A 25,502-nucleotide genomic window follows, 5' to 3' on the forward strand; every position below is an offset into this window, starting at 1 on the left:
GAAAACTATGCCTCCCTTTCCTCACTATCTCCTTCACAGGTGCATGCTGCCAGCCCAACCTCGCCTCCAGTTGTGAACAGGTGACCCTCATGGCGCTCCAGCTCTGGCCATCCACTTCCGATCTCTATCCCACCTATCTTCTCCCCGCACCATTTGACTGGGTCTACTTTGAAGGCTGTCCTGTAAAGATGACGCTGAGCAACATCATGGTGCCTTGAGGATCAATTCCTGGTCTCAATTTGCAAAAACATTTCGAGACCTTGTAAGACTACACTTGGCCAGCAGAGGGTTGGTCTGCATTAGCAGTGTATTTGGTGGATAAAGGTAGGCAAGATTGCCTAATGATTGTTCTTTGCTCACGGCGCAAAATAGCCCTGTGCTATGATATCCAGGATTTTGAGGACCTGCGTAAACATTTGCGGACTCAGTCTACGCGGCCAATGATTTGCATTCACTCAGTCAACGTCCGAACCTCTTGTGACTCAAGGTGTGATCACTCTGATCATGCCTTTTCTCCGACAATTCAGCAGCAGGGTGCGATATCTATAGGCCTTCTCGACCTTCTTGGGATATTCCGAGCCATGCTCGTACGCTCAGTACTGCCAAGCTACAAAAGTATGAGCTTCCATCCTCGACCGCTCTTCGTTGTATGTCTAGTAACTTTATCGATCATTATATCCGCCGCGTTCAGCTGAGTTCCGCGCTGGAATATCGGCGAAGCAGACCACAGCGACCGCCTCCATCCTTGCGACCGGGCACATGTCGTGCGAGCACTCGATCTCTTGATTCTACGCGACGTTTCGCTGCTGCACGGAGCTCCGCAGGTCTCATGGTCTCTTTGCTCACGTTAAAATGCGGACTTTGGCTGCACGCAACGCGACCTCGGCGACACTGACCCAGCACCATGCTCGCGACTCTCCTCGCCGCTATCAGCGCATCGTCGCTGCCCTTGCTCGCGTCGGCGCAGACCGCCGCCAGCCAGGCATACACACCTGTCGCGGGCGCGTGCCCTGAAGGCTTCACCCTCGTGCGCGGGACGGGCCAGCCTGGCAGCCAGACGCTGAGCCCACAGGAGGTCGCGTACATTAACGGCCGCAAGACGAACGTCATCCCCGACGCATGGAAGACATACCTGAGCAATATCCAGGCCGTCCAGTCGACGAACGCGTCGCTTCCAAGTTATGTTGCGAGCATCCTCAGTGGCGAGAGCAACCGCTACCCTAATCTCGGGATCGCGTGCAGCGGAGGCGGATGGCGCGCGGCGATGTTCGGCGGGGGCGTGCTCAACGTCCTCGATGGGCGGAACGCGACGTCGGTCTCGGTCGGGACGGGTGGACTCCTCCAGGCAGCACAGTACCTTACTGGCTTGTCAGGCGGGTCAAACCTCGTCGGTTCGCTCGCGCAGGCGAACTTCCCGACCATCCAAGAACTGACGCTAGGCCCTGGCACAAACACGACGACGGACGAGTGGGGCGGGTGGCTCGCGCCGATTAATCAGCAGGACCCGTACACAAACGCGACCCAGAACGCGGAGTACATCCAGGAGCTCATCGAGGAAATGCGTGGGAAGTACGAGGCGGGCTTCGCTGTTTCGTATAACGACGTGACCGCGCGTGATAATGGGAGACATTTCGTCAACGGGACGACGGCGGCCAACTTCTTCGACACGACTTTGGTTCACGGTGCGGGGTATACTTGGTCGGGTGTTGCTAACGTGTGAGTGCTGAGTCTCCCTCTGACGGCTCCGCATGTTGAGGATCGTGGTCTCAGGTCGACATTTGCAAATTACTCTCAGCCTTTCCCTATTCTCGTTGCAACACTGCTGTCTCCCAACGGCAACTTCTCGACGGTGATCCCCGACAGCAGCTTCATTATTCCTACCTCCAATCCCATTATGGAGCTGAACGTCTGTGCGTAAAGCTTGTGCATACACCATTTGACCTTCGTGTTCAACATGTTCTTTCAGATGAGCTAGGATCCTATGATCCCAACCTGGCAGCTTTCACTCCTATGCAGTACCTCGGAACGACGAACAACTCGGTCTGCTACACCAACTATGACAACACCGGTCTCATCATTGGTGCCTCCGGTGACTGGAACACGATTTACAACACCTCGGTGAGGCTTCAGGTTATCTCGCTCACAACGCTTGTCTCACCGAATCAACAAAGGAATCTACCTATGCTACGTCTGAGGCATACCCCATTACGTCAGCTCTCAATGCGACTCTCCCGCAAGCGGGTATCGTCCTTGATGCTGCACTGTTCCGCAACCCATTCTACGGCTCGATCATGAACGGCACGTTCATTGACCGCAACGAGACCATCATCATGATGTCCGATGGTGGAAGCGACGGCGAGGCAGTTCCAATTCAGCCTTTGATGGTCAAGGCTCGCGGGCTTGACACCATATTCGCAATTGACTCGGTGAGAATCTTTCACCTTATTATTCTTAGTTTATGTCCAATACTCATCTGTCGCTCAGAATCAAGATTGGCCTAACGAGTACTGGTCCGCTGGTGGTTCTTTGGTCGTACGTAGCATCCTCTCTATGCATCCTAGGTCCGAGACTAAAGCACTGTGCTCAGAACATGCAAAACCGCATCAACAGCTTCTTCCCCACCGCATACACCATGCCACCCGTCCCGACGAACATTTCCGAGTTCATCGCGCAGAACCTGTCGACGCACCCCACGTTCTTCGGGTGTGACTCAACTACCGAGGCACCGCTCATCATTTACCTCGCGAACGGCGGTCCCCCACGCGACGGCGCGACCCCGCTTACGAATGTTGCGCCAAACAACGTGACGAATGACCAGCTTCAGGGCTTCCTCGACCAGACGTTCACCATCGCACTCCAGGGCCTCCCCGCGAACGCGAGTGCGACGAGCGATTCAGAGTGGCCGGCGTGTCTGGCGTGTGCGATTGTCGACCGCGCGCGGAACGCGACGGGGACCGAGAGGAGCGGGGTTTGCTCGAGCTGCTTCGAGCGGTACTGCTGGAATGGTTCGACAGTCGGGTTGGCGACAACCACGACTAAGAGCGGCGCGGTAAGCGTGCAGTGGAGTGTATCGGCCTTGATCGCTTCGTTGTTGGCCGCAGCCGCGATGATGATCTTTTGAGGTGTTTGCGTACCTGCGAGGTTGTCGACGAGACCTAGTGACTATATCTAGCCATAAGTCATTAGTCTTTTGTTATAGTAGGCTAATTGCGATATGCTGTGGCAAATGAACAGAGAATATAAGATGTCAGGTCTGTACAGATCTAAGTACAACTTTGAAAGCGTGGTCTTTAGATGCTAACGTCCAACGCTTTTACACCTCGCAACTTCTTAGCCGTGATGTCTGCTCTGTATCGGCGTCGAGGCTTTCTTCCTAGTACATTCGATGTACTTTAGGCAGTTTTGCTGCATCTCCTCGGCAATGCGCAACGAACTTAAGCCGTGTTCGACCTCGGTCATCTCGTCCCGTTTCATTCTTACCTCTCGACGACTAGATGAGTGAGCCATGCTACGAACTCGGTCGCCACTCGACGAATATGTCCGCGAAGACTTCGTTGGAGATTGGCGATGTCGCGGTTCAGGTAGGCGTTCCGCCTTTTCCACTGCCGAACTTGAACTTAATAGCTCAGCATGTGCCGTGTCTCCGCCATAAATATGGTAATGCACATCCTGGCTGAAGCGGACGGAGAGGTGTTTTCTACGCCTCTTCCCCTTGGGCACCAGGATCGATTTGGGCCTGACATGTCTCGACTTCTTTAGGACGCGACGACCATGGACCCCACTACTGTCGACCGGGGAGTAAACTGCCGCATACGGGCTTTGGCGTGGAGGATTTTCATGATGCCCACAACGCAGCAAATCAGATTCTGATTGTCCCCTTTTGGTGACATCGTTGGTAGGGAGATGATTCAGATTATTTCGATTATATGGGGGCTCATGTGCCACTCGCCCGGTGTCAAATCTGGCAGGAGTAGAGGGCACCTCCGGGGCACACGACAACATCGCGAAAGGGGAACGGCTGGAAATGGATGTAGCATGGAACGCTGCTGTTTTGGCCGACCCAGGGAACCTGATCCGTGGCAAACCAAGGAGAGTGAATTCGGGCGATGATGTAGCGTTCTCGTCGGTCGTGGATGGCGAAACAGCACATTGAGAATGAGGGGAGAAGGACACGCTCTTTCCTGACGACTTAGGCGTACGGCCGCGTTCAGATCGTAGAGAACGACTGGAACTACTTCCTGGGCTCCTAACAGGATGGCCTGGAAGGGTTTAAGAATAGGGCGCAATAAGATAAGGGCAGCACGTACTGCGAGTGGACTTGTAACGCATTATACGTGGTTCAGTAGCAGTTTTAGATAGTAGTGGCTCTTGAAGCAGAGAAAGAGGTGATGAGGCTATTTGGCTCAGGTGTGGCGGAACCACAAAGGAGAGGGTGAGATCTAGATCTCAGCGCTCAAGCGCCCATAAAAGCTTAACACTGTGGCGTAAGCCTACGGAAGGATACTCATTAAGATTCGATCATATGTATAAATCTCATAGCTTGAGTGAGTTGTGAGGTCATCTTGGAATACAGTGAACTCGTGTGTATAACCATTACCTCATACTTACATTACCCACTCTTCGACCTTCTTGATCTCCTCCACCCGTCGTTTAACCACTTCTGCGGCCTCCGTACCCCACATGTCTTCAGGTCGTTGCACACCCGAATAACATTGCGCAACATGACGCTCTGCTTCTCCATGTTCCATAGCGACGCAATTTTCTAGCGTGAGAGGCTGCGCGGGGTCCCAACGTACAAGAGAGGGTCTCGAGGGTACAGGGTGGGGCGGGATAACAGACCGTCCACGGTGAATGTCATCAAATAGGAGGCCAACGTCGTCTTCGTCGATAGGCAATTTACTTCGAGAAAATAATGGTCAAATCGGTGGACATAGCGACAAGAAGAAGAACCAACTTGACAATTTGCCCTGTGAACTTTTCTTCACGGTGCAGCAAATCACGGTATAATCTTTCGTTAAACTTTTTGCGTCCCTTGATTGGGAGGGGATTCATGATAGGTTTACCTGCCAGCTCGCATAGGATGTACGTTGCTATGTGAAGGCCGAAAATTGACGGAAGAGGTCCTAGGACGGGGAGAATGCGCACGCGGAAGTCGTCGAAGACACCCAGCTCTTTAACGTCTCCCTTGTGAAACTCTTCTTCAGGCAACGGGAGAAGCTTAACATCTCCAGGGACTTCCGTAGAATACACTACAGGGATCCCAGATGTCACGCCTTGCAGACGGAGACGTCGACGGACTGAACGAGCGAGAGGGTCGTAAATGGTGTATGATATGTCGCTAATTTGAATTCGTGTAGGATCACATTTGGCTCCAGCACCCATAGAGGAAAAGACCTGGACGATCGAAGCGCTCAGGAGAGTCTAGAATAATGAGAGCGACTTACACACTTTTATGTTATGGTCGTGGCAGTATTTGAGCAAATCAACCTTGGTTGTGATGTTGTCGATGGCATCTGAGTTGCGTAAGAGGGCTGATAGCTCCAGTTAAGCGAGGATGCCATACCAATGACCCAATCTGCCCCCTCAAGCAGCTCCCCGCCCTGCTCTTTCCGCCAGATGTCGACCCGGGCGTCTACTCGTGTCGATCGCGAAATTTGCTTCAACGTGCGTGCGACACAGTTCACCTTCGGTGTACCAACGTCTGATAGAACGGCAGTAGCATGTCTGTTCAATGAGGATAGAGTAACATAGTCGAAATCGACTAAGCGGATCCGCGATATCCCCCTACAATTCTAGCATGAACAGAGCATGCTCTCGGACAGATCGAATACGCACGATCGGACAAGCATAATGGCAGCCCAGCTCCCTACTCCCCCGCATCCTACAACAACAACTGAGCCTTTCCTAACCTTCTCCATACCCTCTTCTCCGAAGAATGCATAGTTGCGCGCTAGCTGCTCCCTCACGAGCTCTTCGTCGTACTCGTAGTCCTCGGACTGAAATTTCGTCCCAAGCGCAATGTCACGTTCAATATAGTCATCAGGCTGTATCTTCCCAGCGGGTTTTACCCTATCCTGATTCCCGAGAGTGTCTTGAGACGGTGCACTCGCCAGGGACCGGCGAATATCTTCAGCTAAAGCTCGTCGCTTCTGGCTCTTGCTACGCTGCTGGTAGGCCGTTATGATTCCGACAGTTGCTGCTGAAGCTGTAAGTGCTGCAAGAACGAGCTGGGCTCGATGTGAGTAGACATCGGGGTTCAAGTTCATGAATAATGGTAGAACGGGACCGCTAATAAGAGTTGAGGTCGTTGGTGCAAAATATGTGTCGGTGTAGTGTGATTGCTAGACTTATAGCCTCAAAACGGTGACACAGAGGGAAGCGATGTGGCTCAGGCCATGACGGCGCGTGGACAGCCGTATTATGATGAAGTCCGTCGGCTCGGTGACGCGCGGCGATTGCACCAAACAAGGAAGGTATTGTGGTTCGAGTGACTAATTGGCGCGGTGCAGCCAATTGGCACACCTCTTGAATGTTTGGGAATTTGCATGGTGACCGGATATCATTATTTCATAGTCTGAAAATTTGAGAGCGGGATTCGTCTCCAGAGAATAGAGAAGAGAACATCTCTGTTAAGTGTTACTATTTGAGGTCACAACAGTTGGCCCTTCAAGCTTTGTACCCCTCCGCATCCTCTATAACATCCATGAAGTCCACACTGGGATCAATTTCCGCTTCAAGTAGATAATCATCGGAACAGGATGAATTAGAATAGCACCACGCTTCCATGGGAGAGCATCGAGTGGCCCACCGGCTCTTCAGATAGTACGCATAGGACGATATGTGATTCGCCTGCTGACAGCCAATAGTGCACTCTAAACTTTGGCAAGAATCCTCTTACTAAAGCCCATACGGACGGGGATGAGGAGAATGGAGGCTACGATGGACGCCAGAAAGCACCATATGATGAGATATCGATATGCGGCACGCGGATTCTCGGCGAATCGAGAGCTGGACGCCGTAGAGGCAATGATTCGTGAACCAATTGGCACCGCAAAAATAGGTGGGATGACGTTCATGAGGAACTGAATTGCCACGGCAGAACCGAGCTTTTCCATACCTGAAGAACACAATATATGAGAGAGCGAATCACCAGCTAGACAGAAGACTCGCCAACAATTTTTGCGGACGTGGGTACGGACAATGCCCAGTATGCTGGATGCGACGATCGGATTCAGAACCATAGAGGGCATGGTGAAGACACACCTCCACAAAAGAAACCCCAAAGTATGCCAAACGCGATCATGTCACCAAAGCTTCGCGCAAAGAACCACACGAATATGCACATAAAGCCGCTAAGGGCATTGAAACAAATCAAGACGTTGATACTTCCCGCAATGTCGCCAATGATTCCTGCGACTACACGTCCAATCGCATTGGATGCAGTCGCAATCGATAACACACCCGACGCCTGTGATGCTGTCAGTCCAATAGTAGTGCAATAGCCTGTAACACATAACGCTCAATGGAGGCGGAAAATAATACCAGGACTCTCAAGACGTACTTGGAATAAAGAACAAGGGGGTTACATATCCGAAAAATTGGAGGAAGGCGTACGCAAGATAGAGGGGATATCCAGGCACTTTGAGGATGCTGAAGTCGAAAACTTTATACTGCACCTTTTTCTTTGCTACAAGACGTTGTCGAATCATCACCACGCCTCCGAGACCAAAGACAAAGCTCAAGAAGCCAAGAAAACGCAAGGCCCAAGCGATTGAGCTATGGTTTATGATTGCCTGGACTACGGGCGAGAGTATAACAGCACCAATGCCACTCCCGGACTGCAAACAATTGGGCGTTAAATCGAGATATGGAGGCGCAATACAATGATATACTGACACTTCCGATTGCGGTAGCGAGACTGCGCTTGTTATAAAACCATTGTGAAGGAAGACTGGCCGACGGAATGAATGCTAGTGAAGCGCCAAGCCTGACGAGATGAGTAATTAGTCCATTTTGTCAACTGGAAACGTCCATACTCATACTTGCCCGAACAAAATTCCCTGCGATAGTAGGAGCTCCCAGTATCGCTTAGAAATCGAGGCTAGCTCAAATGACACGGCGGTAAAAATTACGCCGATGAGTATGGGTGTGTGAATTCCGAACTTGGAGACGAGAATGTTGGAGAATGGGCCAGCAATGAAGGCAAATCCCGTCGCACAACCGCCAACGAAACCGAGCTTGAACACGCTCGTATCACGGAAGCTCGAGCTCGGGTCTCTGACATAGGCATCCTGAAAGATGCCCCAGACTGACCCGATGCCGAATGTAATGAAACTGAGGAGCCATACGGCGACGATGGACATCCACGCATGCAAGCCGCCGTCTGGGGGTTGGTTGAGGTCGAGGTCGCCCCCCCGTGTAGATACCCTGGAAGAGTGAAGAGCATCTTCGGAAAATACTGCTCTGTCGCTATCAAGTGGTGTCTTCTCGAGATAGTCGTGAGCCTCTCGCACTGCGTTCCCAGTAGAAACATCTTGAGTAGCCATGAGAATAAGGTGTGGGGAAAGCGAGCGAGAAGGATTTGACTGGCCTACTATTTGCAAGCCCGCACATACTCCTCAAAAAGAATGGGAACATGAGGGGACCGCATGAAAGATGCCATCTCTGATCGTATGCCGTGACGTCAGAAGATATAGATGAGTTGATTTCTTGACAGACGGGAGCAATGCGGTCTTCATTTGACTAGTATATATATAATTAGAATTGATAGATTCCACTGTGCAGAAGCCTTAGAGAATGGAATGTATTTGGCGTCTGTTTCTCGGATCCATCGCAAGCTCCGTGGTCACGCCAGGCAGGAGCGTATGTCCAGACGACACATTACTTATCCAGACTGAGCTGGATCTATTTGACACCAAGAAGCTTCGACTTCCATTTTCAGCCCATATAAACACTTTCAGGCACAATGCCGTACACTGGGCACATCAGCAGATTCTACAGCTGATGCTTTGGCACAGTAAATGCATCTGACCTTTTGCTGTCCAGAATCACCGAAACTGAGGAAGAGAAGATGTTTTCCAGTCAAATGTAGTACACACTTTGGATCATATGGTGCAAACAGGAGGCATGTAACAAAGCAGACAAACAGCCGTCTCGGAACTGAGTGGGCGAGTGTAGCCATTCGGGTGGAGGGCATTTATGACGTATAACTGCGGCGTTATGGATAACACAACTCATGGTCAAGCGAGAGGAAGATATCAAGGGAAGAAGACGCACGGGTGATTGACTATGTCATATCTTTTCACTGCTCGTGGAGCAGGATCAGCCTCAGTAAAAGGTGCAAATTCTGGATAGGAATCCGCATCGATCTTACTCTGGCTATGAGAAGAGCCTTTCTTGTTCGACAAGGTTCGTTGATCTTTCTGTGGAGTTTTGAGAAATATAAGGCACGATGAGACATGGAACATGCTTACCACAGTCTCCTCAAGATCGTATGTGTCAGTCGCAGACAAAATGTCTGAGGGCATAGGCGCATTCATATTACGGCCAAACTTCATGCTGGTTAACTGCCTATCATCTCCGGTGCTGGGGAGAGGGAATGCTGGAACAGCTATTGTAGAACTCTGGTTCGCACCGGGTCGAATGAGTATCCGGTTGTTAAAATTGATGAAAAGAGTATTAGCATATCTAGTTGATTTGGTTAGAACGAGCAAGAAAGTTCACAAAAGGTTTTACAATTTCGACAGCATTAATACCCTTGTTCAGTACGAAATACGTCAATGAATGCACTGAGCAGCTCAACTGAACCAACTCACGGACACATATGGAGAAACGTTTCCTATAGGTCTGTGTAAGTAAAATGTAAACTTGGGCGGCAGGAAACGTTGAGCTCACCGGCTTCACGGTAAATAGTATCAAATCGATGGTTGCAACGATTGCTGGAAATCGTTAGCTTACAAAGCCGTTCGACAAGCACAAACATACCCGTCAATGACCCCGTTTCTATGACTAGTTGAATGAGGCGATTAATCATGGCGTCGGGTTGTCTAAGACCACTCTTAGCTCTGACGAGCTACGGATGACGCATGCCATACAGATCAATGATTAGCAGAATGATTCAAGATATCGACCCACGTAATAAGTCATGGCAATCGCAATCATTACATCGGCGAGCACACTTCCAGCCAACCAAGTCTATCGTGAAAAGCACATTAATATAGGCAAACCATATCCCAGAAACGTTGAATATCGTACATCAATAAAAGGCGTCACAGTCCCTTCGTCCGAGGCAGAGGGTAGTAGTTTCAACTAATGAACTGTGAGCTCACGATATAAACAATAGGTCGAATACGCAGACCTTAACCCCGCTAACTATGGCAGCGGCCATCTGCGCCATGGCCACCTATAGTATCGAATATCAGTATTTACTCAGTATCGTTGACCGACGCACATTTTACTTACAAAGACGATCAAGCCGATCAAGACGTAGTTTCGTGCCAATATCCAAATACGCCATGCAAAAAAGCATTGTACGCCGGCGGATAGAATACCACACATTATGGGAACACTGAACCAACCATTGTAGAATGTAGCCAGAGCACCAATGTTCCCGTAGCCGTAGACCCAGTTGTGGAACGCGTCCGCTGTAATGAGTCCTGTTTGGACTGTCTCATAAATAAGGACTCCACAGACTGAAATCAAAGCCGGTGTCAAATGATTTCGACCTTCTGAAACGTTCCTGTTTCCTACCAAATAATTTAAGGGAGGTACGGTCATTTGGAAAGCAGATATAATAGATGTCTAGAATATATATTAGTATAATGGAAATGCTTCACCGAGCGAACTCACAGGCTTGAACGATGAGAACTCCTTGCAAGCCCCAATTGAAAAACATGCCGAGGAGCTGCGACAACAATTTGTTTTTACCTGGCCAATGCACAATATCTGGAAACTGACCTCTGGCCCTGCCCTGAAATATGTGGTCAGTACGGGTCAAGGTTCGAAGTATCGCCGACTCACAACAATGTAGGGGACGGCGGCGATGCCATGGAGGTTGAGATCAATGTGAAGGTGTCGTCGGTCTGCACTTGCTATGGAACAATCAAAGCTACGAGGCATGATAAGGAAGCTGACCACGGGGCTAGACGCTTTATTTTACCATGACAGTCACACGACATAGCTTCACTGTCGTCAACGAGAATGAATAGATATTTGGGTAGATGGATCACTTACTACTGAACCGCGCGCTGCTATTGATGTTCATCATTGGATGAGTCAGGCGAACTTTGCGATTGTTCCTGGTGAATGTTGGCAAGGGAGGCAGAAGACGTGATGAGTTCGTAGCGAGCGTCGGGCGATGTTTGAGCGGAACCACCTCGACGTGTGAACGGAACACGTCACCGAAGAATGTGGTGCATGAGGTGCAAGAACTCTCTACTATATTACTGTATGCGAATTTGAGGGGGCTATCAATATGACAGCTTAATGATTTGTCCCTGTAGAGTAGGTGGGCACCAGAGACATGTCACAAACGTGGTTCGAGATTCTGAGTGCAACATTCTTGCGCCACGACGTCTGAAGTTTGCCGCTCAGAGACTGCCGGTTCAAGAGGGCTGGGCCCATACGTAAAAAGTACTTTGGACTAGCAGTGAGCGGCTTTCTTGGTGTCAGCTTCGAATAATAGTAACAGTAAAAGTAGTTCTAGAGCAGGGACCCTGGAAACAACAGATCGGTAACCTCGCCGCGTGATATCTGTTTAGGTGACCTGACTGGGTGAGTGGGATTATGCTCCTTGTATATTTATACTGCTATTTACACATCGTCTGATAACACCAGGCTAGAATTGTGATACACTGATTGATACTTAGTAACGGCTACAGTCACGAGAACTAAGCCCCAGGAGACCGAGGGCAAATTCTGCATCGAAAGGCTCGAGGGTGTCTTGGGGGCGTGCTTCATGAAGACGGTTTCAGACGCAGACGCTACGGAAGTACTCACGAGGTATGTTCCAGAGTAAAATCAACCTCGGGCGTGTATTCCAGACCGGATTCATCGAGAGGCTTGAGGATGTCGAACATAGCGAGGATGCGCGAGATGTACAGAAAGCTGACTGTATTTGCGAGATTTATACCGGGGCATCGCCTGAAAACAAATCAAGATCATGTGGACGTATGCTGTTTTTTGTCCAACTACCTTCTCCCAAGTCCAAACGAGATTTCGCGCGGATCCATCTGAGGCTGAGAGTCTTTGCCACTCACGAATCGATCGGGATTAAATCGATTAGGATCAGGATACACAGTTGGATCATGCGCCATGGCCCTGGTAGGACGTCAGTGTGGATGAGTACTGCGAAAGCAAGTTTCAAAGGCCGAACTGACCATACGTTCACCAATATATAGGCTTGCTTCGGGATACGGTATCCACGATATTCATCATCGTGCTCAGCAGTCCTGGGAACAAGAGGCACGGTCGGATGGATGCGGTGCAGCTCTTTAATAACGCAGCTCAAGTAAGGGAGTCTTTCTTCGTCGGATGCTAATGGAAGACGCGAGCGGCCTGTGATCTGGTCGATTTCGGCTTGAGCCTTGCGCTGAACTTCAGGATAGCATGCCATCATAAGGAAAAACGTTGATATTAGAGAAGATGTCTAGGAGAAATTATATTCAGTCGAACAGCTGTGTGTTGATAATACTCACTGTGTCGGTTCCACCTGATGAACGTCAGCGCGAACAGGACTCTCGCCACAGCAGACATCGAGATCTCACCTGCATAGATGCTTGCTGAGACATATTTTATGATATCTTGACCTTCCGACGACGGCTCATTTCCATCCTGCTCAAGCATCTGCAAAGCTCGCGATGTGAACGAGAATACAGTAGAATCATTGCTCTTTACAAAATGTTAGGTCAGAGTGCAATTTGCGGATTTAATACGCACGAACCAGATTGCTTTTTGCCGCCTCGAACGGCGCATTAGTAAACTCGTCGCAGCGGACACGAGCCCAATATGCCCATTTCTTGAAATGTGCTCCAGGAAACCAAGATGGGACGTAGCGCACTAAATCAAGATCAACTGATGAGATTTATCACTCGAGAACTATAGAGAAGTGCAACTTACACCATGGTAAAGAATCAACCAGCCACCGACCAGGTTCCAAGGCTTCTCGCGTAATTTGTGCAAGCTCATCTGCCAAATTGATATAGTGGTCTATCCCGTCCTCGTGCTGAAAACCATAACTGAGTCTGAGTGCCACAGCCCCAACACTCCTGAGACAAAGTAGGATGTGATCAACTGCTGACAGACAACATAGTGATGACACACCTTCGGATGTGCTCTCTGAAGCCGTCGGGATTGCGCAAGAGGGCTTCAAGAAGGTTTGCTGACTGGTCCTCCAAGTATGCCCAGTGTTCTGAGAGAGAATTGGTACTGATGGCGTTGCGTAGATACTTCCTATACATTCGGTAGCGTTGACCGTATGGAATGAGCGTAAAGGCCTTCGATCTTCCTACAAGCTCTGCCGCCATAATTGTCTGCGGGCGGGAACCATACAGCGAGCCTCGCTTTTCGAGGAGTTCCACGGCGGCAGAGGCAGAATTAAGAATTATATATTCGCGACTGATAACCTTCATGTAAATCACTTCCCCTTAAGGGCCATCAGCATGAAGAACATTGAAGTTATAAGTACTACTGACCATAACGCGAAGCCCATTTAGTGAACGTCGCCGTATGGTTCGATTTGGGTATTTGGTGGAGATTGCCAATGAACGGTAGTGGCTTTGGACCTGGATAAACTTGAATGAGTGATGCATTCAACAAAAAACTCATTATCGAGCGTTCATACCCGGTGGGAGATTCAATGTTCTTCTGCTAAAGCGAAGGTACACCGCTATAGAGAAGAGCAAGACGAGGCTAGAGTAGACTACCCAGGGTGACATTACAGAAGGATGTGGGTTATGGGTGCTTTGAGCTAATTTTCGCCATTTATGGGCCCTCAGACACGTCTGGAGGATACTGAATAACGAACGTCATGTCACTGTCACTGTGCATATACCACTTACAGTCACCTTCACGGACGGGGGCCTAGCGATGGATACTCCTCATTCTTTCATTGTTTCTCGGCAGTGAACCTGAGAAGAAATGAATTTGTTTTGATCTTCGATTCGTGTGTTCGCGAATGCGAGCCATCCGGGCTCAAGCCGTCCAAATCTCAACTGAGGTACATTGTCGCTTTCCTTCGCGCTAGAAACCTGAGCCTTAGAGATCAACATCATGATCTGCTGTCAACTCATACCGGAAGCCAGGAAGTTGATCATGTGAAAATGCAGGGAATAGCAATCCCCGGCTTATTACCACAACTCGAAGCTCAATGGCTTCGAACCTTTCTGATGGTAACATAATGTCAGATTCATGGGTATGTTCACATGAATCGTGCTTACCGGTGATGGGTAAATCCAGAGGCTTTTATGATGCCGTTCTGCAGGGCAGGTATAGTAAGTACTGTATGACCCGTCTTGTCTCTCTTGTGCAGTAATTGAGGAACGGCTTCTTCGGAGGTGTAATAGTGCGAACGGTCGCTCTATTGAACGTCCCGCCGAGTCCCTCCGATCCTCCCGGAGATCGGATGGGCAGGAGCCTGGGCTATGGGCAGGATAAGGCAAAAGCAGAGCAAATCCCACGACATTATGTATTCAATTTCCATTTTAAGGTGAGAAAATGGATACCGAATTATGCCCGTGGAGAGACCTCTCTGCGCTCATTGATATCATTGACAAGTACTTACTCATACGCATCATGGGAATCTACTTTGGTTCCTTTGTCCATGCGTTTGGTTCTCCAGCAGCGCAGTTTGGGAAAATCTGCTTGAATTGTAAACCGTTTCTCAGGCCGCCAACCCGGACCGTTCAGAAAGCGTCACAAATGATGAGTCCGTAAGCCATTCCAAATGGGTTGAACAGCTCTTCAACGAGGCTCCATGATGAGGGCCGGGATCTGGTGATACGTTCCAACATCGTTGGGGGCCTCCTCATTTACATATCTCTTGGATCCATTTTGACGTTGTCTGAATTTGGTGTCGCAGATTGAAGTCGCGCATAATGCGGCGTATCTACGAAACGTGCATGAACTTGACAATCTGTATCACTGTTATGATGGACAACAATTCGAATGCCGGACATGGTTCTTATAAATTCCTTCTCTACAGGTTCAATCGATGCTTCCGGCTGAAGCATCAACGACCAAGGGCCGCTGTCAGACTATACTGCACGCACGCGAACGATTGGTCGGCGCTATTGAAAAGAAGCGAGTCGTTCTTCAATATTTGGTGGTGCGTTCTAGTACTCCTTCCGTATTCTTAAGTTAAATAAGACCTTTCTGGATCTCAAAGGTATACGTGTGAGGCGAGCTTCACCCTAAGGGCGAGCATCTCCGGCGCGTAACTAGGAAGCTGCGTATCTCGAGCCACTTCCCCCTCAAACAATCACTATGGAATTCAGATTGTCCGACGTTTACGATGTCGCAGGCAAGCGCTTTGATTTTGTGATCATAGGTGCGCTCGTCTTGCATACTGTTCAGGAACGTAGGCCCACAAGCTCCTACAAGGCGGTGGTGTAGGGTTATCCTTAGATCTTATATTGGTATATGGTAACGTGGATTATATCAGACCGCAGGACTTACCCTTGCTAGTCGATTGAGCGAAAACCCTGGTATCACGGTAGCTGTCTTAGAGGCCGGAAAGGCTCATTTCGGTGATCCTAACATATGTGCGTCTGTAGACTTCTCACTTTCATGACACGCCAATACTGAGGTAGTAAAATTCAGTGGCGCCAGACGGATGGATTCAACAGATTATGAGACCGGAGTACGATTGGAGATTTCCCACCAAACCACAAGCAGGGGCCGCCGACATTTCGTTTACGTGGAGTCGGTACGTAGTTCGAGATGGGGCAAGGGACACACTGAATTCACTGTCTGAATTGGCGTATAGCGGCAAAGGTCTAGGAGGAAGTTCTGCTATGAATTTCCTTCTCTGGACGAGACCTCATCGCGAAGAAATTGATGGTATACTCGATTTCTTACCAACCGTTCAGGCACTTATCGTTTGTTCAGCCATCGAAAAGCTTGGAAATCCTGGCTGGGACTGGGAATGTATGAACAAGTATTTTAAACGGGTGGAAAGGTAAGCTTCTTCGGCTCTGTGATTATTGACAGCTTATAATGTTCTTAGCTTCTCCCCTCCACTCTTAAATTCTACGAAATACGAAGACTTATATGTCGAGACTTCGATGGGCACTGAAGGTCTGTCGCTCTGCGTCTTGGTGATTCTATGCTAAAGGGTCCCAGGGAAATTGCCGATTTCCTTTTCGCAGACCAACTGTGGCGCCGAGTCGCTTTTTCAGCAGGTCCGTGTCCGCCTTACATTTACGGAAGTGAACTCATTAACTCAATATATGCGAAGAGCTTGATGAAGCACGGCGTCAAAATTGTTGAAGATCCTGTGCGTGGTCTTGATCATTTTTGTTGCGTGTCATCAACTAACTCGACTCGTAGATGAGTGGGAATGTGAGCTATTATTATGTAGTGAGACGTGATCTGTGTCTCAGCCTTTGTAGAGCACCGGAACATGGAAAGCTGTGTCCACAATTGATTCTAAGAGTGGTTTGCGAAGCTATTCAGTCTCAGTACGTTCATGTGACACCCCCTTTTACTCGCACTAACTGTACGTTGCTAGGCTTATCTTCAAACCGCGAGAGAGAGGCCTAATTTGAAGGTTCTAGCTGAAGCTCACGTGAGCCGAATTGTGTCTGCAGAAGGCGGCCAGAATGTCGTCGCAACAGCAGTTGAGTTTGATGTCGCCGGAGAGGTGTATCGTGTTGATGTCGGTCGAGAAGTAGTCCTATCTGCGGGGCAAGTATTTCTGCAGTCGTGTGCGCCTCTTCTTGTTGACGGAGGTGTCATTCAGCGCCATCAATTCGCCACAGATACTCGAACTTAGCGGCATCGGAGATCGTATGGTTCTTGAAGCTGCAGGTGTCCCGGTTCAGCAACATCTTCCAAGCGTGGGGACGAACGTACAAGACAAAGTGTATGCGCGAGTCATGTTAGGTTGGTTTGAAGCTAGAGTATGCGGCACATATTGACATCACACATAGAGACGCACGAGGAGAGCAATATCGTGAGTAGTAATATGCCCAAAGACATAACGTTCAAGGCAAAGTTGGATCAACTCTGGTAAGACTTCGCGCCCAACTCGCAACTGTGCTAACGGTCAACGGCTAACTACCCAGTCCTGATATCACATATCCCTTCTCGTTGACCATGACTGGCTTGACGTTCTTGCCGATTCAATCGTTTATCGATTCGTCCACCGCACTGATCGAGAAACAAGCGAGCTTAATCGCACAGAATGCTGCTCGTTATCCACCCGGATTGAAAGAACAGTACGAGATTCAGCTAGAACATCTCAAAGATCCTGGAGTGCCGGATGTGGAAATTATAGTTGCACCCTTCTGTTTCACTCCTCCGTGTAAATCCAGGCGCTCAATTGTCTTATCTCAGCTGATTCTTCCGCTTAGCACCAAACAAACCTTACATCGTTCTCTCTGTTTGTACTGGAAGTCCCTTCTCTCGTGGAACTATTGTAAGTGTCCTGAGTTCTAAACTTACTGACCATGTCTTGAATGTTTCACAGCACATCACATCCACTGACCCTAAGGTACCTCCTGTAATTGATCCGTGCTACTTCGAGCAGGACATCGACATGGACATTCTACTGGAGAGTGTTAAGTTCGCTCGGAAGGTCGCGGAGACTATGCCTTTTAAGGATATTGTTGCTCAAGAGGTGCTCCCTGGATCTGATGTGACGTCGGACGAATCGATTCGCGGTGAGTCAGCCAGAAATTGAGCTTGAGCTTGAGTGAACTTTTGTGAACTGTGTCAGAGAACGTTAAGAAGAACCTTTCGACCATTTGGCGTAAGTCTGATCCAATTGTTGATGACTCGTAAAGATAAATTCTATGCGTTCACAGACACCGTCGGAAGCCTTTCGATGCTTCCCAAAGAAAAGGGAGGCGTCGTGGACCACGAACTCAAGGTCTGTCTATTATGCTGGATTGAGGATATTCCTAATTCCGAACCCATGCATTACCACAGGTATATGGGACGGCTAACATCCGCGTTGTCGATTTGTCAGTTGTGCCAATCTCTATTGGTGCTCACACACAAAGTCTGCTATTTTCAATCGTCTCATGCGTGACTGTACAATGCTTATACTGAACGGTATACAGTGGTGGCTTATGCGATCGCCGAGAAAGGTATGCCATTGGAATAATCTCATTTCGGACTGTACTGCACTATTCTGCTTATAGCTGCCGATATAATCAAGCAACACCTCAACTAAGGAATTATCGTCTTCCAGACAAACTGCAATATCTAGTCAGAGAGCTGTCCTGTATACTATTCAGTTTCTATGTAGCCATCACTTCTGAAGCAACAAGTCTTTTCACATGAGTCAATATTCGTGATCAATCGCGGCTGAACACGATGTCTCAATTTAATGTATCACTGGTAGTGTATTTGCGTGACTTTCTCACGACTGACACTGTATCATGGCTGTGAATCTAATATGGGACAATATAAAGGACAGAAATTAGCACGAATTATTCAATTAGCTACGTATACTATATTGGGACGGAGGGAAGCTCTCGAGGTTTGAGGCCAGATTACCTTCAACCTGCAGTTGACTGAAGGGTGTGGCAAGACGAAAAGCGATACTGATAATTTGATGTGCTAGCTTTCTATCAACAATAATATACAATCATGTTCGAATTGGAATTCGAAGCATGGTTTCAACTGATAATTTCAACGCCAGCTAACGCCGTTTAGTTCTCGCTGAAATCATGTTCCGCCTCAACGGGGATATCCTTTGCTACCTCCCGAACAGATCGGCCATACTTATTCTTATAAAACACAATTGCACCTTCGTCTTCAACGAACACGCATTGTGTAAAAGAACGATACAGCGCATAAAATGAGTTCTGCAACGCAGCACAGATAAGAAAAATGTAGATATCATTTTCAAGGAATCATACTACATACCGTTGAGTCGTAGTTGTAATGCTCCTTCAGCACACGCCGAATACACTTGGTAATCTCTGCTTGATTATCTGTAACGATATGGTGTGACACAAGATAGCTCCTCTCCCAGGAGCAAGGGTACTCACAGAAAGGGACGTACGAAAAAAAGTGATGCGCTATGTGATCGTGTGACACCTATATTCCGGGTCAGTCATACACATTTAAAATCGTTCAAAAACCAACATAATCCCCACGCACATTGTGCAGGAAAAATCGACCCATCCATCCTAGTAATGGTCTATCCACTGTGGCGGTTACCCCTCTCACCCAAGTCCATGCTTCTTTGCGATAATGCGGAATCGTGGGATCGGAGTGATGCAAAAACGTCAGCATTACTGACGTGAAAAGGCGAACAGGCATCAATAAAGCAAGAACATGTGTACATCGTCGCACACGCACCAATCCTAAGATTTTAAACCCGACAGGTGAATCAGTATGTGAGACTTTGTGAAGCAACAATATTGTAAGTTACCAATGATTGCACATCTGCGAGGAAACCGAAATCTAAGATTGAACTGTATGGCATAGGAAATTGAACACAACGTACTAGGTATGGAATGAAGTAGTAGATCAAAACTGCTTGAATGCCATATATCTTCGCCATATAATACAAAATTGAGCCCATCCCAAGGATTCCGATATCGGATAGAATAATGCCCACGCCTATGTAGAGTATGCTCGTCAGCTCGAAGAAAAATCCCGTTGTTTTAAAAACATCGTACGCACGCTCCTCTGGTCGGAAGATTGGTGAATAGGGCAAGAAGTGGTTCGTTCCCTTCGGGTACCGTCCGGAGCCCATAATATTCATCCTGCTCAAATAAACACATTGATAAGCCATGAGGTGTTATGACTCGGACACGACAATTAGACACACCCTAGGTACAACCACCAGCCGCTAGATACGGATGTCATGATACCGGACTATCTTTGCCTACAATGACGAACTTACGCGAACTGCATGACCAGCAACCGCCCAGCTGTTGAGATCGGCGTCTCCTCAAATACATCTAAATAATCCACTGTATTTGCTCGTTCTTTTGGTGGCAAATTATAGTGTCGTCGCTCGTATGGAACATAATTTTCATCACGCTCAATGGATCCGACCGTACGCTGGACACAATAAGTGTAGGCATAAGAGTCACTTGCTGGCAGACTCACATGATGAGCATTGTGGCTCGCTTTCCAGGCAAAGAACGGTGATAAAATAAACTATAGATAACATTGGGCGCTGTTCTCCGGTAACACAATCTAGTTGAGGAAAGACTCACAGAATGGAACAGATATCCAAGTGTGTCATTTATAAATCGATTGTTGTACATCGTTTGATGACCGAGCTAAAATGATGGTTTAAACACAACGTTGAACACGAATGTTAAGACCCTGACCTCGTGTCCTTGGAGAGAATCCTTCACATTGGTCCACATGACGGATCAAATTGGTACTAATACTCACCAAGACAAAAGAAGCTCGCAAAAGAAAGACCTTGCCACCACCAATATATGGCCCACAGGATCGCCTTTACAAACTCTTTTTCGAAAGGTACCTTTAGGGGCGTATATCCACCAAATCCATATGCTGATATCCGCTCGATGGAAAGCGCAAAATAGACCAGCGCTGTGCAGCAGCCAATGTCACGGATACAGTAGTATGTTGAAATCCATGGATTCTTGCATAAGAGATGTTTTGGTACAGCAGCATGGACTTCCTTGAGGGATATCGAAGGAGGTATAAACGGTTCTCCGATCCTAGATGTGACTGGCAGTTGACCGTACTTGTGGTAGCGTCATTGAAGCACTTTCAACATACCTTGCTTCATATTCTGTACTGTTATAGAACATTGTTGTTTTAGGAAAATCGCTCGCTCGCTCCAAGATGCATTAAATGCCCGACTTTTTATACCAACGAATCACTGCGAAGTCGGGGAACCTCGCGATACTCGATAGGAACGTCCTGTGCCATCTAGGACCCAAAGGGGCTTTCACACCCTGGATTATTCCAAAACACTTCCATGAAATGATCGCAGTAATGACGGATTGAAGATGGGGCAATATGTGTCCAGACCTTCCCGAAAATAGAGTCAATTCAATGAATTCTAGAACGAGAACCCTGCTCGCCAGTGCTGATATAGAAATCCGGAGGCCGAGAACTCCAGAAATGTGTACATAATGAACGCAATACCCAACGAGATGGGTAGTGAAATATCACATTTGTAGGTTCAGCGATACAGAGCCCAGCAGTGAATAATGGCCTGAAACCCACTTTATGGCCGAGCCACCACGGTGTGCCAGAAGTTGAGACGTGTTCCAAGAAGAGAACATGGACCCCAGAAGGATCGCCTATGACCGCCGGTATAGATAACTAGAAAAAGAAGAGCGTAGTGGGCGGATTGTGCAAATAGATGGGAATATCTTCAACACTTCCTCCAACGGGCCACGAACTGAGCCTCCAGCTCGCCGATACAAGCTGTCCACAATTTCCAATCATCTTCCTATAAAGAATGATGACAACCATATCACTGTACAAGTATCGTACCTTCTGTCCACATAGGGCCAGGCCCTCACGGATAATAAAAGGACCCCCTAAAACAAAACAAAAAACCATGTCACTTGGAGTAGAAGCGGTGCCAGAGGTCTCTGTCGTCCTACCGCGGAATGTACATCTGGTCTCACACACAGACACGTATGGGTACGAGACAACTTCAGAACAGATCCTTCTACTTCGGATCCATAATACTTGTCGCTAGGTTGATTCAAGCACGGTAGGTAGTCCTGAAGCCTTGGAGACGGCCAAAATGTATGCCGGTATAGGTGAAAAAGTAAGCAAAAGACTGCCAGTGTTAGGGGGGACGACCTACTCATATTGGACTTCTAGGGTTTCCATGCCAGACCTGAGAGCACCACCGGGTAGCGGACGGAATTGACCTTTCTCATATCGCTGATGAAAGTACACGGACAGCAAATGTAGATGCACAAGGTGTGAGAACAGCAGAAGCATCAATACGGAGACTTGTGCAACATATCGTCAATACAAGCATTCAAATATCAAACGAAGCGAATACAGTTTGATGTTGCGAATGTGACAACGTGAGATAGTTGCAGCGTTCCCGAGAAAATTCCCCAGGCAAGTCTTCGTTTTCTAAAAGCCTTCAGAAAGGCTTGTAGACCGATGAGCATGCGAGATGCATATCCGATCGGAATTATGCAGGAAGAGAAGGGCAACATAGTCGAGTATCAACTTCGTCCAAACGAACCAGACTGTTTTCAGCACGAGAAACAAGAGGCATTCTGAGCCGAATGAAATACGCACGATCATCGTGTCACGACGCCGGTACAAGACTTAGCTCCGCCCTTCCTCGCCCCAACTTCAGCTATTTCCGCCATCCACCCTCGCGGCAACCTGTGTTCGATCGCGAAATTCGTCTCAAAGTAATCACCGTGCGATGCAGTCATCCTTCGGAGTATCTACCGTCTGTTCATCGAGGACAAAGTAACATAGCTGGAGTCGACTAAGCGGATGCGCACTCCTTTGCAGTGTCCAACAGCAATGAAATACCTTTCAACACAATAAGTACGCACGATTAGACATTAATAATGCCAACCTATTCCCACCCAGTATTCAACAATGATGGACGAGTCTTGCATGGCTTGCAATTTCGCCCTGAGAAGTGAGAGCAATGTTACACTCAGAAGCATCCTCAAGTCGCATCTTCGCAACAGGCAATGACATGGAGGCCAACGGTAGTCTGGAAACAATACAGCTGCGGGAGATTTACAAGTGAACTTCGCTACTTCTGTTTCTTTCTGTGCTGCGCTGGATGTCATTGAACGTCAGCAATCTTGAGGATGAGCAGGACCCCATGCAGAAGCTGTTCAGGTTCGTGAATACTAGTCAGATGTGACAATGAACACTCGTCCGGACCTGTTTCGATCATTAAAACATTTGCATGCATCGGCCACATTAGACTAATGAGGAGATCGGGCTCATACAGCAGGCACTTCAGATAACGGAAAGACGGAAGTAATGAAACGTATGCGTGGCCAAGTTGTTTCGGGATATGAAGGCTACATGCCATCACGCGGAATGAAGACTCGGCCGGCGGATGAAGCCAAATGAGGAAGTTGTTATAATTCGAACGCAATGCGCAGGAACGACGGAGAAGACAGGTACGGGCGAATTGGCAGTTCTCATTATATTCTCCCTAATATCTAGGAGCTCAAAATTCGGATAATCGTGTTCACTTCGTCTCTACCTCTCCCACGAAGTCGGCACAGCAGCCGTTGTATGAAGTTTTATGTAGTTTTTTCCTGTAGTTCGATTTCTTCAACTACAATCCTATTCTCGCATCCTATCGTCTCTTCTCTCTGCAGCCCGCTCCCTACATCATAACCGATCCCCTTCCTCCGCTCACAACCAGAGTCCACAACAGCACTCGAATCGACACAGTTGCTGATAACATCATCATAGTCTTCTTGGAAGAAGGCCTCGTGGTCGAGAGGTGCACCCATATTGCCAATGACGTTTGACGCGAACTCAATCGTATGTGCATGTAGTGTACTCATATACGAGAAACTCTTGCGTGAATAGAGGTCATCATAACCGTCGGTAGATGAATCAAAAACCCGGCGCAGGTTGAGGATGAACCGAGAGATGAGGATAGATTGAATCCTGGATCACGGGGCAGTTCAGATTTGAAAGTGAAAACATGGAGCGAGAGTTAGAAAACATACGGTGCGAGGAACCCTACAACGTAGTCCGTATAGTACTGTGTGGTCGTTGAAGTAAGCAAGGAGCACATAGAAAATCACATACGAAAGCTGACCGATCCGCTAACAGCAGGCTCTACAGTGATAACTTGCATAATGTTGAACAGGAGAAGAATGCTATGGGTAGACAATCAATGAGGATTTCACACACAAGTCCAGCACATTGCGCACAGAAAGTAGATTGTTCCTGCATGAAGTCAACTCGTATGTATGCTACCGAATTATGATTGGACATACCATCTCTCAAGATAAGCCCAAATATAGAAGATTTGATACTATCCCCGGAAATCTGCCATCGCTCCCGGAATGTGTGTTTCCAGGTGACTGCGATGACAATGAGATCGGAAATCATGGCCGCTACACGAGTGATGATTGATACTGCAGAACGAGCTATTAGCTAAATCAACGTGACTGCAAAATAATCGTTACATCTTGAACGACGATATCATCAGTCAATGTTTAGCATGCATGTTCAAGCCTCTGGACTCACTTAATATACAAACCGGGGGATACGTTGTCAGCGGCATCGCATACTGCGGTCTTTCCTATGAAAATTACAGTTGGGTATGATTTTAAACAAAAAACGTACTAGCACGGGTAAATATGAGCAACAAAGTGAGAAGCTGATGAGACATACGAGGTTGGTCGCAACAGGAACAAGCCCAAAAACCAAAGCAGCAAGTGCGGGGGTTTTCTGAAGTCTGCTTACAGCACATGTTCGTAGAGCGGCGAATACTAGGGTAAAGGAAATGGGACATCTGGCTTATTGAAGACATTGCGGATCAACGCCAGTAGAACGAACCTGCAGTGACGGCTGTGGATGCGATGAATACAACTTCTTGCAGAGTGATCACGGCCATACAACTGATGGTTAAGTGCGGATCATGTGAATTATTGACAAACATAGTGAATATCAGATGTACCTCTGGATAAGTTCAATGTAACTTTTATTTGTGTTCAGACAGTCAAAGTACACACTTACTGGACCTGTGCTCCAATTGAATGGAGACAGAAGGTAGACCACGCCGTAGAGCAAAAGCACATATCTATTGAGGAGAAATGTGATGGATGCGCCAGATAGCTTGCTTCTCCACACAAGTTCGACTTCCTCAGATAGGGTGACAATGTGTTCGAATAGTACCAGCCCTGCAACGTAGCCGAGACTAAACAAACAACAGGTGATGTTGTAAACGCAGCAGCTCACCGCCCGTCCCGCATTGACATAACGATTGGGTGTACCTAGTCGCCCACGAGTTTGGAAATGTTAGTCAGATCGTTCAAAGTGAGAACAGACAGGCGTACAACGAGTTTATAGTCTGCCATTCACTCTGAGCCGCAGACATATGCGGGATGAAAAGGAGTCAACAGATGATCGAATAATACGCCCCAAGGAATGTGATGGCCAGGAGGGCAGAAGCTACCGCGACATTACTGTAGCATTGGATCCCCGGAGTGACCTTTATATAATGAACATCTGAGAGCTAACAGAGATACGGTAATTGGACTTTGATGGACGCGACGATCGAAATGTCTCAGATAAGCCGCATGCAAAGCGGCGTTTCAGGGATGGTCGGCACCGACATTGCTCGACAACACCTGACGATGCGC

The 25,502-nt window shown here is 48.2% G+C and overlaps 7 protein-coding genes across 7 annotated transcripts; 2 read left to right on the forward strand and 5 right to left on the reverse strand.

Annotated features, from left to right (window-relative positions):
• Positions 1 to 904: 904 nt before the first annotated feature.
• Positions 905 to 3,121, forward strand: FIBRA_07689 (uncharacterized protein; the record flags this gene model as incomplete). Its single annotated transcript, XM_012329361.1, has 6 exons — positions 905 to 1,716; positions 1,771 to 1,910; positions 1,967 to 2,118; positions 2,172 to 2,426; positions 2,485 to 2,532; positions 2,588 to 3,121. 6 exons carry the CDS (start codon positions 905 to 907, stop codon positions 3,119 to 3,121), a joined length of 1,941 nt encoding a protein of 646 aa, XP_012184751.1.
• Positions 3,122 to 3,330: 209 nt separating this feature from the next.
• On the reverse strand, positions 3,331 to 6,266 carry FIBRA_07690 (uncharacterized protein; the record flags this gene model as incomplete). The annotated part of the gene is made up of 6 exons (XM_012329362.1): positions 3,331 to 4,246; positions 4,609 to 4,899; positions 4,955 to 5,394; positions 5,449 to 5,513; positions 5,564 to 5,784; positions 5,836 to 6,266. The coding sequence occupies 6 exons, from the start codon at positions 6,264 to 6,266 to the stop codon at positions 3,331 to 3,333; spliced, it is 2,364 nt and encodes a 787-aa protein (XP_012184752.1).
• A 606-nt stretch (positions 6,267 to 6,872) lies between these two features.
• FIBRA_07691 (uncharacterized protein) lies at positions 6,873 to 8,546 on the reverse strand (the record flags this gene model as incomplete). Its single annotated transcript, XM_012329363.1, has 5 exons — positions 6,873 to 7,117; positions 7,264 to 7,503; positions 7,562 to 7,838; positions 7,897 to 7,987; positions 8,053 to 8,546. The coding sequence occupies 5 exons, from the start codon at positions 8,544 to 8,546 to the stop codon at positions 6,873 to 6,875; spliced, it is 1,347 nt and encodes a 448-aa protein (XP_012184753.1).
• A 711-nt stretch (positions 8,547 to 9,257) lies between these two features.
• FIBRA_07692 (uncharacterized protein) lies at positions 9,258 to 11,048 on the reverse strand (the record flags this gene model as incomplete). The annotated part of the gene is made up of 14 exons (XM_012329364.1): positions 9,258 to 9,422; positions 9,474 to 9,687; positions 9,736 to 9,756; positions 9,816 to 9,838; positions 9,895 to 9,938; positions 9,985 to 10,072; positions 10,135 to 10,194; positions 10,255 to 10,308; positions 10,358 to 10,402; positions 10,462 to 10,691; positions 10,750 to 10,800; positions 10,849 to 10,903; positions 10,957 to 10,969; positions 11,020 to 11,048. The coding sequence occupies 14 exons, from the start codon at positions 11,046 to 11,048 to the stop codon at positions 9,258 to 9,260; spliced, it is 1,092 nt and encodes a 363-aa protein (XP_012184754.1).
• Positions 11,049 to 11,993: 945 nt separating this feature from the next.
• Positions 11,994 to 13,824, reverse strand: FIBRA_07693 (uncharacterized protein; the record flags this gene model as incomplete). The annotated part of the gene is made up of 9 exons (XM_012329365.1): positions 11,994 to 12,141; positions 12,193 to 12,318; positions 12,378 to 12,646; positions 12,696 to 12,709; positions 12,765 to 12,888; positions 12,941 to 13,056; positions 13,117 to 13,265; positions 13,321 to 13,642; positions 13,692 to 13,824. 9 exons carry the CDS (start codon positions 13,822 to 13,824, stop codon positions 11,994 to 11,996), a joined length of 1,401 nt encoding a protein of 466 aa, XP_012184755.1.
• Positions 13,825 to 15,480: 1,656 nt separating this feature from the next.
• FIBRA_07694 (uncharacterized protein) lies at positions 15,481 to 18,394 on the forward strand (the record flags this gene model as incomplete). Its single annotated transcript, XM_012329366.1, has 21 exons — positions 15,481 to 15,603; positions 15,659 to 15,758; positions 15,817 to 15,922; positions 15,983 to 16,056; positions 16,105 to 16,174; positions 16,223 to 16,293; positions 16,339 to 16,397; positions 16,454 to 16,492; positions 16,546 to 16,557; positions 16,608 to 16,676; positions 16,727 to 16,906; positions 16,977 to 17,100; positions 17,148 to 17,226; positions 17,283 to 17,521; positions 17,571 to 17,635; positions 17,687 to 17,879; positions 17,936 to 17,968; positions 18,024 to 18,088; positions 18,148 to 18,220; positions 18,282 to 18,308; positions 18,363 to 18,394. The coding sequence occupies 21 exons, from the start codon at positions 15,481 to 15,483 to the stop codon at positions 18,392 to 18,394; spliced, it is 1,833 nt and encodes a 610-aa protein (XP_012184756.1).
• A 5,026-nt stretch (positions 18,395 to 23,420) lies between these two features.
• FIBRA_07695 (uncharacterized protein) lies at positions 23,421 to 24,246 on the reverse strand (the record flags this gene model as incomplete). The annotated part of the gene is made up of 5 exons (XM_012329367.1): positions 23,421 to 23,796; positions 23,859 to 23,893; positions 23,951 to 24,011; positions 24,066 to 24,081; positions 24,132 to 24,246. The coding sequence occupies 5 exons, from the start codon at positions 24,244 to 24,246 to the stop codon at positions 23,421 to 23,423; spliced, it is 603 nt and encodes a 200-aa protein (XP_012184757.1).
• Between the last annotated feature and the right edge of the window lie 1,256 nt (positions 24,247 to 25,502).

Source organism: Fibroporia radiculosa, assembly GCF_000313525.1.
Source record: "Fibroporia radiculosa TFFH 294 genomic supercontigs, scaffold15474, whole genome shotgun sequence".
Taxonomy (NCBI): Eukaryota; Fungi; Basidiomycota; class Agaricomycetes; order Polyporales; family Fibroporiaceae; genus Fibroporia; species Fibroporia radiculosa.